The sequence below is a fragment of the Chrysemys picta genome, chromosome 9, assembly GCF_011386835.1.
Source record: "Chrysemys picta bellii isolate R12L10 chromosome 9, ASM1138683v2, whole genome shotgun sequence".
NCBI lineage: Eukaryota > Metazoa > Chordata > Testudines > Emydidae > Chrysemys > Chrysemys picta.
Window position 1 is genome coordinate 14,779,503 of NC_088799.1, and position 17,054 is coordinate 14,796,556.

General features: G+C 40.2%; 1 protein-coding gene across 7 annotated transcripts in view; it reads right to left on the reverse strand.

Moving 5' to 3' along the window:
* Positions 1–704: 704 nt before the first annotated feature.
* ECT2 (epithelial cell transforming 2) overlaps positions 705–17,054 on the reverse strand; it is a 50,284-nt gene continuing 33,934 nt past the window's right edge. For 5 of the 7 annotated variants that reach the window (XM_024111064.3, XM_024111063.3, XM_065557748.1 and 2 more), the window contains 6 exons: positions 11,772–11,910; positions 9,805–9,959; positions 7,311–7,418; positions 6,508–6,654; positions 3,398–3,718; positions 705–2,028 (listed from right to left, as the gene is read on the reverse strand). In XM_024111064.3, the coding sequence (XP_023966832.2) occupies positions 3,422–3,718; positions 6,508–6,654; positions 7,311–7,418; positions 9,805–9,959; positions 11,772–11,910 (846 nt within the window). In that variant the 3' untranslated portion in view covers positions 705–2,028; positions 3,398–3,421. The remainder of the gene's footprint in view (positions 2,029–3,397; positions 3,719–6,507; positions 6,655–7,310; positions 7,419–9,804; positions 9,960–11,771; positions 11,911–17,054) is intronic. The other 2 variants (XM_024111066.3, XM_008174585.4) reach the window with 1 other exon arrangement.

The following is a 17,054-nucleotide window of genomic DNA, read 5'->3' on the forward strand; positions in this document are numbered from 1 at the left end:
GTGAAATCTAATTTTAGAACATGCAACCAGTTTGGGGTATCTATCGTGTTTTTTTGACAGTCTGCCCTGAGGTTGGCACTCATGGTGATGAACCATTCCGGACAGCATGACACCCTTATACTGCTTTGTCCTGTGTGTTAGTTTTAAGTGAAAACAAGGGCCCAATACAACAAGGGACTCAAGTGAATCGGATAAAAGTGCTCAGGACCTAGCAAGAGAAAGCTCATTGTTCGGAACTTTGCAGTTTACTGGAAAGTTAAAGTATTATATTTCTGATATCAGTAATGTAATGTAAGCAGCAGTTAGCTAATGATGAAATATACTGAAAGTTAATATTATTACAGTCTAAGGAAGAATCAATCTCCATCCATCCATCCTACAGCTAGTTTTCAGAGCATGTTTCTGTACTTTAGGGATTTTCCTCTTGGAAGACATAGCTACTTTTTCTTCAAACACAGGAACCCAAAGATAGTCCTATTGTCAGAAAATATGCACCACACTGATAGAACAGTATCCACAGTAGTAAATCCTCACAAGGAATTTCACAGGAACCTTGTTGGGTATACGTATATTATTTAGTGGGCTGCCACTATATTACTATGATTCACTAAACAAGCTTCTAGACTAGCTCCTGATGCAGTAATGCTCTTGACAGACTCATTGGACTTTTCTGAAAAGTCTGTTTAGTACAACAGTAAGCAATGTTGTTTTAAACAGTTTATTTACATGATTTATATTGGCAAAAAACCTATCTTAAAAATACAGAAGTAACAGGCTGACATCTTCAAAAGCAGCACTAATTACATAGAACAGAAAAAGTAGCATTTTGCGGTTAAACGGAATCTTAGAGCTGGAAATGCCACACATGACACACAGGCAATTAGTTCAAAGTTATTAAGTGCAGAAATATACACACTTGGACAATTCCTGAGACGGCGTTGGATAATACAGAATGAAAACGTGATTATTTTAAAATGTACAGCTTGCAAAGAAAAAAAATACAAAAAAAGACTAAATATAGCAAAGATGTAGAAAAAGGTTTTGGAAATTCTACACCAAAAACCTGCAAGTAAAAATATTAGTGTTAGAAATTGAAACCAGGTCCACAATTTCAGCTTTGCACTGGGAGGAGCCTGTGCACGAATAAACTATATATAAAAAGTAGTTAAACAAGGTTCTAGAGACAGTTTTAAAAATAGTCTCAACTCAAAGGCTATAAATACAATTTAAGTACAGTGATGTTTTTCCTTGGACTGCCACATCCAAAAAGTGTTAGTTTTAATTCACTATCAGATCAAGTGACTTTTGGTGGCTAAGCCAGTTATAGGATTTGGATATATTGGATTAGAAAAGGATGCACAGAAAATATGAAGGACCATATGCAGTAGACCACTCCAAGTACATAAATGCACAAACACGCTAGATCTTTTAGAATACCCAGAAAAAGCAGCTGTATAACAGGCCAACTGTCATACTTTAAAGGGCATATCAAACTATTTCAGTTTAGTCAATGGTCCATGCATTAGCTTTTAAGAGTACAGAGCCAATTGATGAAGTTAAGCAACCTCTTCTAGATGAACTGAAGAACATCATCCAGTGGATGACTCAAGAAAGAGACTTCTTAATTTCAGCATTTGACACCAAAACAGTTTATTGCATAAAGGAGACAATTTGTTGAAAGAAAGTGTTTACATTACACCAGTGAGGAAATGGATTGTTCAAAAGAATACATTATTTCTAAGCCTAGATCAAGTTTTTCCACTTGTTTGCTTGACCAGGTCATCTGCTTCAGTACTAGTCAAAGAGTCCCTACAAGTTAGCAATCTGTTAGGTAACTAAGCGACAATGACTAAAGTACCATTAATGTCAGTAATAGGTCATCTGAACAGCCAGTTGCTTGTCAGTCATTACAGTATAGTAGTTCATTTTAAGCCTACTTCATATCAAATGGGTTGTTGATCGACTTAAGGTATGACTCCTCTTTGCAAACATTGAAGGAAGGTTGACCAAGGAAGGAGAAGGGATACCCTGGTAGGGGAGGAAAAAAAAATTGTTAATATGATCAAGGTATCAGTCTCAGTGTTGTAGTCATACCTCTCAACATTTCAAGACCCAAAATAAGGGGGACACAGTGGGTCCAGTTTCTTCAATAGAAGTAGTCTGCTAACCCCTAATTTTAAGGATTGGCATTTTCAAGTTTTGGATAACAAACTTGGTGGGTAAGACACATGGATAAGTTCATTATAGAAAATGAAGATTTCCCCCATAACAAAACTGTTGAGAGGTATGCACAGAACTAGGAGACCTTCTGAAGAATTCTTAATAAAGCAAACATATCTAACCCACATCCTTGTGCAGTTCATGCTTTTACAACAGCATAGTATCTCCTTCCAAGTTTTCAAATGCAGAACATGTTATAAACACAGTTTGCTATATTAGCAAACCTTGAAAGATTGAGATGAACTTCCTCTAGCTACATAGCCACTTGAAAATATGGTAAGAGCAGAACCAGTTTAAGATTCCTCAAAAACTACTGATTTGACCCTTACAGACGACACTTTGGTATAAAAAAGCCACAAAAAGTGTAACTTAAATTTTGATAGTTTATTACTGAATAGTTTTAGCCTATATATGTCTGTATATGATTGAAAACTAGACAAAAGGCTTGCTATTCTGATGTTGTGAACAAGTCTCAGCAACACTGATCATCACTGGATTTTAAGGTGATCTGCAGGCTTAGTTTGTTGCTAAGCAAAAGTTGAAACTAAAATTAATATAAGAATAGTTGTAAGAGCTGCTTTAAGAGCTAAAAAAATTTCTTTACAACCTCAGAAGTTTAATTTCACTTGAAGTGATAACAAGTGATAGTACTATAGTTGTGCTTTAGTTGTTGACCTAGAAGAGAAACATGTTCTTATGAAGGTTTTTAGCAGAAGATGATAATTGCAAAACTCACTGTTTAAGACTCATGAAAGTCTCAACAGTTGTACTCTAGAATTCTTCCATATTTGCAATCAGAGGCAATAGACTCCATGCTGAATCCAGAATTTCATGCGTCAAAATTTTGACTTCAGTATGAAGACTCGCCCATATTTACATTAAATGTGTAAATATAAAGAGGCACTTCAATGCCATCGTAGGGCAAACATGGTTAAAAAACTTGGAAAGAAATCCAAAAACCCTTGAGACCAGTGATGTCAATTCCATTTCCAAAGAATTTAAATTCACCATTTAAAACCCAACTAGTTAACAACAGAAGAAATATTAAGTAGCCTAATGGGAGCGGAGATGTGCACCAAGACAGACCAAGGAAAACCCAGCACCCGTTAGAAACATTTGACGGATTCTTTAATCTTTTAGTAGTTGTGCTACATAGGAGAATCTTTAGGAAGCTCACTTTATACAACGTGGCCATTAAAGATCAGGGTTTGACGATGGAACTGTTCTCAACACCACTCCGGTCATCTCCTACATCACAAGTGGTAGTAATGACAGGAATGGGACATGGTCTGGCCAACGAGTGGCCATTTAACCTTTCAGGGCTGGAAAGAGTTTTTCCTTCTCTGGCATGTGAAGGACGGCTAGTTGGAGAGTCAGGACAGAGCACAGGTCGAGACCTGGAACTTTGAGAGCTCCCATCAACAGAATTGGAGCGCTGAACACTAACGACATGTTTGACAGATCCATTTAGGCTGTATGTAGAAGAGGAACGAGCAATCTACAAATAGGAAGGGGGGGTGAAGAGTTAGTGCAGACACTGCATAAATTCACTGGCTACTCTTTTATTGTGCCTTATTTCCAATGCCATTTCTCAAAGTAATAAATAAATAAATAAATAAAAAAAATAAAATAAAAAGAATTGTACATACTGATGGCCAGGATATTATCTAGACAAAACACTTCACCTAAACAATTCCTTCGAACCTCTTTGTAAGAAGCTTAGTGGGCTCTTATGTTCTACGAATTTTAAAACTTACTCAATATCTTCAACAGATTAATTTTGCAGGAACAGCAGCGAGATCATGCCATAGCACTTTAAACAGGTTCAATAATGCATACAAGCAAGTTCAGTACTCTTTCTGCAATAGTTTGCTTCTAGTGGAGATTGTATTAATGGTCTTAAATTGAAGTAATGACAAATTCACAAGTCGTTTTCCCCATCCAAACGATGCTCTTGGGTACACATTATCAGTGCTATTGTGCGTTAGGCCATTGAAACGCCTACATGAAGCGCTGCTTTGACTGGGTATCCCAGGTGTCTATATCATCTGTCATAGCAGTATACAAAGCAAAATTTCAGACAATTGAATCAACTTTATAGAAGTATTATATGTAACTTTAAGAGCTAGGATCCAGAATACAATCCCATGGCGGAATTAGAGGGCTGCCTGCTGGAACAAAAAATCACTGGGGTAATTATTGCAAATCCCTAGGCAAGTAGCAAGTCTAGAGTAGCTTTACCTCCTGGGGGAAGTTGCATGTGCTAATTTAACTCTATACTGTTTTCTGTTTTATTAGTCAGGGTCTCAAAGTGATCACCCTAACATAGTGGGGGAAAGTCACTTTCACCTGATCAGTGACACTGACCAAGAGGGCCAAATACTGAAGGACTTGGAGAAATGAAATATGGGTGACTATTTGGTAAGTCAAGACTAGCATGTGAGGGGTTTTTAAGATATGTACTCTTTTGATCTGAACAAACTCTTTGCTTTGACACTGTCATTGCCCCAGAGAGCAAGCAGAACCGCAGGTGCTCAATGAAAAACTCAGGCATGATGAAATAATCTGTGAATTGAAAGAGGAATTACATTCTAGATCTAGATAAAGAGTTGCGGGACTCCAACCAAGAAAAGTCTCAGGGTCCTAGCAGTCACCTAGAGGGTGGGTGTCCTCAAGGAGGCCACAAAGAGGTGATAGATGTAGTTACCTTGAAAACTGTGAAAATTGCTATTTAGCCCCACGCAAATGCAACACTTGATTTCATAACGGATTTAGCTGCAGGTTGGATTATTTTTAACCACAGCTGCCCTTTTCCTAAGCACAGGATGGATGCCATGCTGTCAACTTGTAGGTTTGGTAGTTTACTATTTGGAAGAGCATCTAGAGATTTTGAATTCATCTTGATAATGCACAGAAAATAAAGGGATTCAACCAATCCCTGGTAGTTCTGCTGACATGTTTAAGGGTAATGCTCAACTATGTAAGGACATAGGAGGTAGAGAAAAGGCATGACTGGAATGCAGCTATTTTTATGAGATACAAACTGTACCAGAATGAGGATAGCCAGAGATACAATAGCAAGAGGGGAGGAGGAATAAAAATTCAATCTGTAAGTGATTTTTTCGGGAAGGGGGATGCTCACAGCATAAGTCCAACTTCTAATTAATGGGAGGTAGGCTGCAACTATCCCTGTGGCAATTTATTCCTTGGTTACCTTCTGTTGGGCTTTTACCTGTTTCCTCTGAAGCAGCTATTTCTGGCTACTGTTAGACACAGAATACTGCACTAGGTTGACCACTGATCGGATTCAGAATGTTAGTTCATATGCTACCATCCTTAACTCAAGCAGCAGAGTGAAGCAATACTTTGACTGGGTTGATTATCAGTGGGCTATTAGCATGCACATTATACTTTATTACCCCTATTCCACAGGGGATACCCTGAAAGGCAACTATAGGAGAACACCACAATGAGAGTTACAAGGGAAATTTTCAACAAGTTACAGAGCTAAGAGCAGGTATTATAACGTTAAATTCTGAGTAAATTGTGTTTAGTTTATTTTCAATCCTACCAAGTCCCATCTGTTATAGTCAATTGTGCTGGCAACTTGAGTGTCTATTGCTATAGTTCTTAAACTACAGCAGAGAAAAGAGTAGCAGTATGTTATTTTAGACACTGAAGACTAAGATCCTCTTCCCTCCCCAAATCTATGACACACTGAGTATCCTTTTGGGGGGGGGGGAGGGCGGAGGGGCAGGGGGGGGAGCTGTAGTTTCTTGGCTCCCCACCCCCATTTAGAGTCCATGAGTATAGAAGTTAATGAGGTAAGACAGCACAGGATGTCTGTTTTTATGGGAAATTTACCCATTCAAAGTTACACGAACCAGTTGTATACTTCATCCTAGGATAGCTTCAGAAATTATTTCATTTCAGGTTGTGCTAGGAGTTTCTCGTCTTGCCATGAGAGGGCACGATCACTCTTATAAGGTGGTCTCTTTTGGAATCTGCATAGTGCATTCTCGCTCCTTGTTTCCCATGATACAGCAGCGTTTTCTGCATTTTACAGACTAATGGGACATCTTAAGTGACTTTACTCAAACCAGAATATAAATGAAGGTTTTTTGGTTTTGTTTTTTTTAAAGTACAGACAAGTGTTGCATATGCATTGTGGACTTCGTTTAATAAGAGGTTGCCATGTAAGAATACGTTCTGTGCACCAAAATTAATACAGTCAGTTTTATCAAAATTAATGTTATGCCATTTAGACAGTACAGCCAAGTCACTTACTGCTAATGAGGATGTACTGGTCAGGCGGCTGCCCAAGTATCTTTCACTAGATGAGCAGGGACTCCTTCCTTCTACTGTATTGTGTGCCATTAAAGCCCTTCGAAGAGCTCTCTTTGGTGTTTTGGAGAAAGAGAATGCTCTTGTAACCTGCAGAGTTTGACAAGAGTTGTTACATACATTGTCTTAGCGTGAGATCATTAGCATCTAACATGCATTCACATTTTGATTTGCTGTGGAATTACATTAACAGTCTAGAGACCTTGCAATGAGAGACCATGTTCTACAGTGCTTTCTATACACCATCTTAAAGGTGTGTTTTAATAGTCAACCTGTGCATGCTCTCTTTTCAATCCCTGCCCCTTCAGCTGAATACTACATGTGGTCTGGACACCATGAGTTGAATTAGCACAGACTCTTCATTTTACGTAGCTCACAGAACAGTCACATTGAAACTCTGCAGCACAACTGATCTCATGGAATTTCCTTTAATGTATAAAAAGTAATTGCCTTTACAATCCTGCAATTACAAACAAAAACAAAAAACCCAATTCCATTTTCTCCTCCTAATCAGCTATATCTATCTCTCTAGATCTATATCTATCTCTCTAGATCTATATCTATCTCTCTAGATCTCTAGATCTATATCTATCTCTCTATAGATATAGAGAGAACGAACTTTGGCAGCACTGGCAGAAATACCAACGTAAATTTCTTGACTACACTGACCCTAGTACGTTTTGGTGTGACTAAGAAGGTTCACATATCAGGTAAATTACTTAGCAAGCAGGGAATTAAACACTTACCTTTTTTGATGTTTTCTTGATTGCCCTGGATGCCCTACTCAACGTACTGTCCACATCTTTCGTATTTATGTCAATTGAATCAGGATCAGTAGTGTAAATAAGGTTTTCCTACAGACAGGCAGAACTATAAGAACAGGTGCACAAATCCACCAGGATTTTTCCAACACATCTTTAAACTCAAATTTTTGAGTGTACTCAATCTTCTAAAATCTAATTATTTATCAATTCCTGTTTGAAGATCCCTAAATTTCACTGGAGAACGGATAGCGAATGTACCTTTTCTTAAACTTGCAGCTATTTGGATTTACTCGATTTACTGAAGCTAGCTACTAGAACAGTCTCTTGTAGGAGACCTTAGCCCCATTTTTAAAATCAGGGTGGACCAAAGCAAACCAAGTGGGTCAAATCTGAAATTGTTAAACAGCCAGGCCTAATGTGAAGGGGTACACACATTTGAACTGTAGATGTAGTGGAATCTTGGCAAGGCAAGACACTCCACTATTCTAAATGGACAGAATGGATAGTCTTCAAAAAGATACAGTCTTCTAGTTAAGATTGATACCTTTGGCCTATGTTTGGTAAGAAGTGCTTCAGAAGCTCCCAAGCCCCTCCAGAGAATAGAAATTAACATTACTGTAGTGATACAAAATGTAGAATACTCAGTTACGTAATTAAGAGCAGTACCCTAGTGCATGGGATAGGATGAAGCTTTACGTATTTTTATAGTTTTACTTGCCAGTTTTAAAAGAAGAGTCACTGACATCCCAATAATTTTTTCATATTCTGCGTTCTGAAACTCCAGTAGCATCACAGGAACCTTTAGATTAGACTATTTATGTGAGGGATAAGGAATTGATCTTTTGTGAAGTTTGAGGAAAGCTGCCCAGAGAAGACTGTACACACACAGTTAAGTTTCAATAACAGCTTATGACAACGTTGTTCACTGCAGTGCTACTAGGCAGAGCTGGAGTTAAAGCCTTTACTGCCACCATGTGGCAGACTTGTAAATACCTAGTTCATTTATGAGAAAATAGGCATACTTATCCAACATCACAGACTTTTCAGAAAGGGTGCGGCACCCAGGTACAGATGGAGAAGAAAATCAAGTTTTTGACCCCCTAAAGTACAAAAAGATTCCATTCTATTTGGTATTCAAATCCAGCTAAAGATGGGGGCACATTCAGGGTGGAAATGTGTTGCTTTAAAGTGTGGTGGGGCTGCTGCCTTTAAGTAGACACCAATGTATATTACCACTTTGAGGACTAGATGTAGTTAGGAATGGACAATCTTTCTATGCAGGCAAGGTGCGTTTCAGAATGTCATATTCCACATTGGAAATAGTGAGGGGTCAAGTGCTTTTCTATTGTACTGTAATGTGACAGAACATTAGTAACAGATTATGATACCCCATTTCTACTATTATACTTATTAGAATTGAGTGGCAACAAAGAGACAATTAAAGGAACTGACAGATGTGTGGCTGGCCCACATAGCAAAACTGTCATTTTATCCTGAGAGAAGTATCTATCTTTTACTGTGGGGGAGAGGGGGAGGAAGGAAGAAAGAGGGTTAAAATACCCCTGCTCCAGAAGTTCATCCATTCAAAGTGAGCCAGTGGATCAGAAATAGTACACACATTCTGAACTAGTGTCCTCATGGAAAGACAAGACTCATTTAAAGTTTTGGGGTTTTTTTAAGCCTTAAAGAAACAAATATTTAACAGATTGTATGGTGAAAATAAATAGCATGCTGAACACAGACAAACTCAAACCAGCTGTTTACTCCAGTGTGTGTGTACGTACTTGCGCGCAGAGAGAGAGAGAGAGAGAGAGAGAGAGAGATAATGAGAATGTTAGCTGGAAGGTCCCTGCCCTGTTACCATTTTTGTGCTGTATTTCAAAGTTAGTAATTTTTTTTATTTTTGGCTTCTGGTCTGAAAATACACACTGGAAATGCTTAAAGGGGTGCTGGCAGATGGCTGACACCTTAGAACATTCCAGTTTGTGATGAAAGATGCTTTAGGGCTCTATGCCTCACTGAGATAAAAGCATTTCATACCTCTGTTCTATCAGGCGGTCTATACAGACCAACGAACTACGGGATTATACACAGTCAATTTCTACATCTTAATGAAAATGCCTACTGTTAGAAATGCTACAACAGTGCAGAGAGAACTGCGCTGCCTGGCTTACGCTGGTGAAAGACCCAAAAGATAATTCCGTATAGATACAATAGGGCATGTCTATACTACAGACCTTGGACTGTTATCATAACCATAAAAAAATTAGTAGTTTTATTTAAAAAATGCTTAGGTTCTATAAAACCTAATGGTTAAGGAGTAGGCCTCAGCAGCCCTCTTAATCACCAGATAAGTTTTATTCTGTTAGCTTGTGGATATGCCAAGGCCTCGTTTCTTCCTGTTATCACAAGGAACTATCTAAAAGACATTTGCGATGAACTATTTTCACTGATAACCTAGTACTAGAGAACTTACAGCATCTGCTTTACAAATTGTGTTCGCTAGGTGCCGACACAGCATCTTCAGCCAATCCTCTTTAGGAGGCTCCTCAGTTGTCATCTGAAAACTGAACAACAAGTTGTTCTGTTCTGTTGGTGGCCGCACAACCAAGGCAAAAGCTTTGTGGCAGTCTACAATTGAAGACAAAAACATTCAGTTCACACTGTTCCAAACAGGACAGTCAACCTCCATACAATTCTGAAAAAATAAATAAATAAATAAATAAATAAATAAATAAATAAAACACACACACACACACACACACACAGAGATTTTAAGCAAGTAATCTTATGACTTACTTTTAAGTAGCAGTCTGGTTCAAGTTAAAGACTATTAGGGTATGTCTCTACACTGCAATTAGACACCTGTGGTTGGCCTGTGCCAGCTGATTCAGGCTAGTGGTGCTTGGATTAAGGGGCTATTTAATTGCCCTGTAGACATTCGGGCTCTGGCTGCGAGGTGGGAGGGTCCCAAAGCCTGAGCTCTAGCCCAAGCCTGAACATCTACACTGCAATTAAAACAGCCCCTTAGCTTGAGCCCCACTAGCTAGAGTCAGCTAGCACAAGCTAGCTGCGGATGTCTAATTGAAGTGTAGACATAGCCTTAGAGGCAGCATGGTCTAATGGATAGGGAAATGGCAGTAACAAAGCTTGGATTCTCTTCTCAGTTCTGCAACTTTGGGCAGGTCCAGTTTCTTCACCTGCAAAGCAGAGGGAAGTGATCCCTGCCCTATTTTGTAGAGCACTTTGAGAAGCAACATTGAAGCTTCTATTTATTCTATTATGGAGGAAGTTTGACCATTTGAGGTATACCAGTTTGACTAAACAGAATGGTTAGAATTACATCTTAAAGGATATTGACATTAAACCCAGTCTATGCTGGACAAATGACCTGTTGCTGACAACCAACAGGGGCAGCTGAACCAGTGCTAAACACAATTAAGTGGCAAGTGTAGACAGACAGTGCTCAGCACTGCTTCAGAAACGTGGGCTAGAACTTGGTTGGAAGAGTTCAGCTACCCTATTGTCACCGATGGATCATCTTTCTAGTGGGAAGAAGGCCAGAGGCTAAAATTCATTGTCAGTCTACTCTAGTGTCTCTTTCATCAAATAATTAGGCTACAGTAAAAACAAGCACCCTGTTAATACCAGTTTAACTGTAACTTTAGATTTAACTGCAGTCATTTTTCAGACTGTATGAGGCTGCCTGCTTACTAGATAGATGGCCTCTTCCTACTTCTTACTCAGAAGAGTTGTCTTAAACTCTGAAAAAACATACAAACCCAGTAAGATCTGCTGAAGAGCTCTAGAGAACACCGGCCAAAAAAAGTTTGATCGCTTGAAGTGAAACATTGTATTTTAATTTCTAACCAGAAAATGTTTACAACAATTACAAGCTTCTGAATACAGATTTATGATGGCATTGCTGCTACAACGTTGAATAATGTGGTATGAACTGTTGCTACTGTGAAACATTAATCTAACCGTGACCAAGTGGTAACACGAGTTAAGTTAAACCTTTGTCCTCAGGTAGCATGGATAGTTCCTTGAGTACCATCACCACATTTTAAATGAAGATTTGTATTTGTGGAAACAACAATGGGCCAAGCAACAAAAAAACCACACTCAGCAGAACAAGGGCTGTGTTTAAAAGATCTGTAGGCTTATTTTTTTATTGCAGGTTCACAGTGCCATTTGGCTGGCTCTTGTCAATATGGCCTTTAGTGGTTATTTCAAGATCATTGGCCAGCAGGTAAACAATCTTTAAATAAAAAACGTGTTGCTTTGGGATTTCAAGCCAGAACATTAGCATTTGTAGCTGTCAGTTGAAGTGTAATCACATAATTAGTTCTCAGAATAGATTATAAGAACACTTCAGTGTTCTATCTCCCCCTCCATTCCCCCACTGGGTTTATTAGCTATAACACCATTCCAAGCACAGACCTTCTGTCTCCCTGATGTCTAGCACTTTCTTGATCTGCGAGAGAGGCATGAGAACAATGTGCTTGAGAGATGCTGGGGGTCTGGTCTGGCCATGGGGGCTCTTGAAAGCACTGATAACTTTGTGCCGTTTCCTTGCAATCTGTAAGAAGAGTATGAGATAAGTTTAAATCTTACAATTAAAACAACCATTAAAAATCAAAGCTTAGCGAAAGAGAACAGATGAATTCATCTAGTAACCAGCTCCAACATATGGATTTATACTTCTACTTGAAGAGAAGCTATACGTCTTTCAGAAGAACTGGGATTCTTTTCTTTAAAAGAGGAGGCATGTTCCTTGAAAGGCTATATTTCCTCATCTAGTTCCCCTAGTTTTCCAGCACACTCTTGTATGCACCTAGCCATGGAACAAATTCTAAAAACAGCAGATCGGTCAATGTTCAAATAGAGATGCCACCTGTTAGTTGTAGCTCCGTCCAAGATTTGGATTTCCACAGCCCTTGGCCTAGCTTTGAAAATCCACTTCTCTGCAATCAGAGGGTGACTTAAAAGCAGTTTTATCTACAAATATGATATGGTTGAATTTACCTAAGTGAGACAAGCTACTGAAAAACATGGCAAGCTAAAAGCAATGAGGGACACAGCACTGGAAGGTGGATGGGCTAGGGGTTCCCAGGAGATCGTTTGGCAGCTGTTTGCTTTAGGTTAGTATTTTTTAAATGTCTAACTGCTCTTTTCCATGTAGCCTTGCACTATTTGCTGTGGAAAAGAAGGGGAATTTGGGGATAATTGTTCATAAGTAGTCCAAGGTAGGGAGAGAGTTTCAACATGGTCCATTGCAAGCCATCTTTTGACCTCACATGCCTCTCCAATACCACCTATGCTTAAAGTACTTCTCTTTTACCTTCACGCTTAGAGTGTGCGGTGTTTTTCTGACACCTCAGATACCTAATTCACCAGGAGTCAGTTCATGATTCTGTTCTTACACTCACAAAGCTAGAACAATCTTCTCTGTACTCTGTCTGCTGCATTTTGATAATTACTTCCTCTTCCATGTGCTTTCTTCAGGGATTAACTATTTTTCCCCCCTGCAGATTGTCACTGGATCCCTTATTCCCTTGGTTTACTTCCAGATCTCTCTCCCTTGAGTCACTCAGATTCCAAGGGAAAGAGTTCACACCCAGCAATTTTTTACTCTTTGAGGACTGGAGAGGCTTCTGCAATCCACCAAAACTACATAGGTTTTTATACTATATTTATTATAGCCTGTTCATTGCTCAGCAGCAGGAGATACTTTAGAAATGACATGAAATGTTCTTTCATCAGAAAGGCACAAGACTGCAGACCACCCGGAATTCCAGATTCCTACTTGTCTGGAGACTGAAAAACCAAAGCAAAGCCATGGAGCCTGGGACTGTTGCACAGGAAAGCAATCCACTGGTCAAGAAACAAGTGTGGTACTTCATCTTAATTATTTAAAATAAGATACTTGCTATGGTGTATGTACAATGAAGGCTACAAAATCATGATCTCCCAGTTTGCTTGCACTATTTCTATGAAGTTTGGTGCAGTACTAGTCCACTTTAGATTCCTCCTCTCCCCCAATGACAATGTATGTATTAGCAATACCCATTTTTAAAAAGGTAAAAATACTCCTCGCTTGAGCCAAAAGTTGAACTAGATTTCCTGATTAAATCCTGCAAGATTTTACAACGATGAAAAATTCCTTAGTTATTACTATTACTTCAATGTAAGATCACGTGAATTGGGGTAAGGAGGAGGTGGGGAACTTGGAAAGTTGATTTCTAGGCATCCTTAGAACAGGCAATTCTAGAAACTCCTCGGGGGTAGGAAATGTACCACCCACCAAAAATCACAACTCACGTTATCTGTGTATTTTGTGAAATTCCATTGAGACACAATATTGTAAAAACGTGTATTTTCATGGTCCGTCTACAATTCATGAACCTCCAAAGTAACCCTTTCTTGCTCCCCTCACAAACACATTGTATCCCATCCTGGGACTTAAAGAAGTTGAGATTCCTTTGGGGTCCATTCTGTTTCTGCAGTTTTATTTAGTTCATAACAATCTCTCATGACAGAGTTTTTTATATATGGGTTTAAGTGCATTATGTCACCGAGACCTCTAATAAAGCTATCTAGCACAGACTGCAGAAGTGATTTTCTGTCTACTATTTCACAAAATCAATAGCTGGCAAAACCCTGACCCCAACCCATAGGAAGTATTCTGTGTACTAGTCTGACAAATAAAGTTCCTCAAGCATTTTTTTTTGGGAGACCTATGTTGATGTTTGCCTTTATTAGTGCTGAAAGTGAACAGTTTTCCTCCATCAAGAGCTAGTGAAACAAGGCAGCAAGTTTCTTTCCCAAATACAAGATATATGAAAAGGTTAAAGACAACTGTATTTACTGGTACAGGGATTACTTGCAGCAGGTTGCCACAGCTCACAACACAGTGAGGATGAGGCAGAAAGGGACTGCAAACCCATCATTTCTCTGCTGAGTTAGGTAGCTGTGCAAAAGGAGCAGAAAAATCTATTTTCTGTGGCAGTCTGTTGGCATACATGACAATGCACAAAGTGATGTTCCATGAGGAATTCTTAGAACAGTCAATGGGTGCCAACATCTGGAAACTCTAGGGTTGTTTATTCAGAATCAGGGAAGAGGTTGAGTATAGGATAGGCATAGCACAGCTAAAGTTCAGAAAGCTGCCAAAGGCAGGGGTACTCATGGTACATGGTGCTACTCAAATTCCATGGCCACACCACCACTTTGAGGCACCCAATTATTCAGATGTCTTACAGAGCCATCCCAGTGTTGCTGCACATGGACAAGTGACTCTGGCTCACCAACTTAGCTCAAGCTATATTATAGACGCAACTTTTTAAAAGAAAGTGATGACAATTAAAGGGGTGACTTCCTCCTCTGACCTACCCTTCAGTTCCTCAAATGTCGTTTCCTGCTGTGAAAGGGTAGAGGGAGGATGGTGTAACCTCAGTTTCCCTAAGGGACAGTACCAGAAGTCTATTGAATTGTTGCCAATAGCCAGCCCATAGGTCCCAATAGGGCCATTGCAGGGGTCCATAATGGAGCAGGAGTGGCATACTGGGTTGGTTCCGCCATCCTAGAGGAGCTGCAAAGTTTTCCCTGAAGAGGAATGTTAGAGAACCCCCAATGGAGAGAAAGAGAGAGAGGGAATTGAGGAGACTAACTGGGAGTCTTCCTCCATGTTCTCCCATGGGAGAAGGGAAGGGAAAAGCAGACAAGGAGGATGGAGGAGAATCCTGTGGCACAGATTTGCCACTCAGAGCCCGAGGTCTCGGCATCGTGAGATACTCAGTACCTGACAGCAACTGGGACTCTGGTTCATCTGACACAGAGATCCTTTGAGTATCAGAACTCACGTGGTAATGGAAAGGACCCCCATACCAACACCACAGCCAAGGTCACGGTGGCTGGAGCTGATAACACCAGTAATGATGATCATGCCACAGGCTTTGTCAGATGCCGATGCCTGCTCAGTACCAGGGTACTGCTGGTAAAGGCACCCCCACCTGAGCTACTTGCATGGGTACCCATGGCTGGGTTAAGGCTTGTGATGACGCCACTGGGAGGCTTCAATACCAATGATGGGGCTGAGCTCAAGGGTACCCTCTGCTTACTCCCCTTACTAGTAGAGGGTATGGGCACCCTATTGGAGCCATGCTTCCTCTCCTTGGAGCTCCAGGGCATCAAGGTCCTGCTGGCACCAGAGGAAGAGTCTTTAGCTTCAGCAGCACTCGTGGTGATGAAGGTCTGGACAGGAACCTAGTCTTCTTTGCAGCTGGCTCCTTAGATACAGAGTCTGTGCTCCTCTTTTTGGGAGTATTCCGAGGGTGCTCCAAAGGCTCTCTTTTTCTTAGGAGAAGCATGACCTGAGGTCGATGGGGTGCTGGATCAGTCCAGGGACAAATGTTCAGGTGGAAGGAGTCCTGACCTGGATCAGGGGGTGGTTGCAGGGACTGTTCCATCACCAGCAGTTGGAGTTTTAGCTCCCTGTTTTGCCTAGCCCTGGACTTAAGGGCTACACAAAAAACAAAAACAAAAGAGCGCTTCTGGGAGATGTGGGACTCCACAAATGGATACACTTGGATCATCCATTGTCACTGGTATAATCTCCTGGAGGAGAGGCAGCATTTGAAACTTGGCAAACCTGGCATACCCCACCAGAAAAGAACAAGTCTCCAAGGGAAGAAAGAAGGAATGTTCGTTTAGGTGCGAGAATTGCTTTAACAACCACCCTAAATTAACTATGACAGAAAAAGGGGACAAAGAAAGGCCTTGTATGTGCTAGGCAGACAGGGTAGTGTTCCGTCTCAGGCCAAGGCAGAAGTGATGGAACTGAGGACAATTTGCCATACACTCCTATATAGCCTTGATGTTTGCCACAAGATTTCAAAGGGCACGTATGTGGGCTGAATGGACACTGCTACCTAGAAATCTTCAATCAAGGGCTCAAGAGTTGTATGTGTATTTGAAATGGAGCACCCACAGGTGCTCCACTACTCAAAGAACACTGCTTCCCCAAAAGGGGCAGTAGGTGCCAGATACTAGCAGAGATCACTCCTGAGTAGGATATATCAGTTTGGGGGAAGATTAGAGCCATCATTTAAGTGCCAAGTGTGCAGAAAACACATCACAATTTTTATGATTCCTATGTCTTTTTTGTTTTTTCTTTTCTTTCTTTTAAAATATGAGAGCAGTATCTTGGGAACCCCTAGCTCAAACAACCTCCAACGTGGACCACTAACCCTACCCCAGACACCGATGATACATAGCAGTTTAAAGACAATTCATGTACACATTTATTTTAAAGCCCTTGGAAAATATTAACTGTTAAACAGCAAGCTAGTCTTTGCCTTAATGAAAGAGGTGTTCCTGCCCCAATACAGTTACAATGCTGCAAGTGGGCATATTTACATATAGTCCCATATGGTAGCATAGACTAGAATGAATTGAAGTGGATCCTGATTACAAGGGCCCACTACCCCACCAAGATTGTTGTAGTTTTAGGAATTTACACTAGGCCCTGCGTCTATGTCGGTTAATGCTCAATCATTTTCAGTAACTTAAGCCTTCTAAAGGAAAAAAAAGAAAAAAAACAAAAAAAGTTTTGTCAAAGCCAATTTAACTTGCCCTTCTTTTGGCAGAGTGGTGCTTCTCTGGGCCAAAGTAGCTCAGCTTTGTTTTGTCATTAAGTGATACAATAAGCTATCTTGTCTGTAG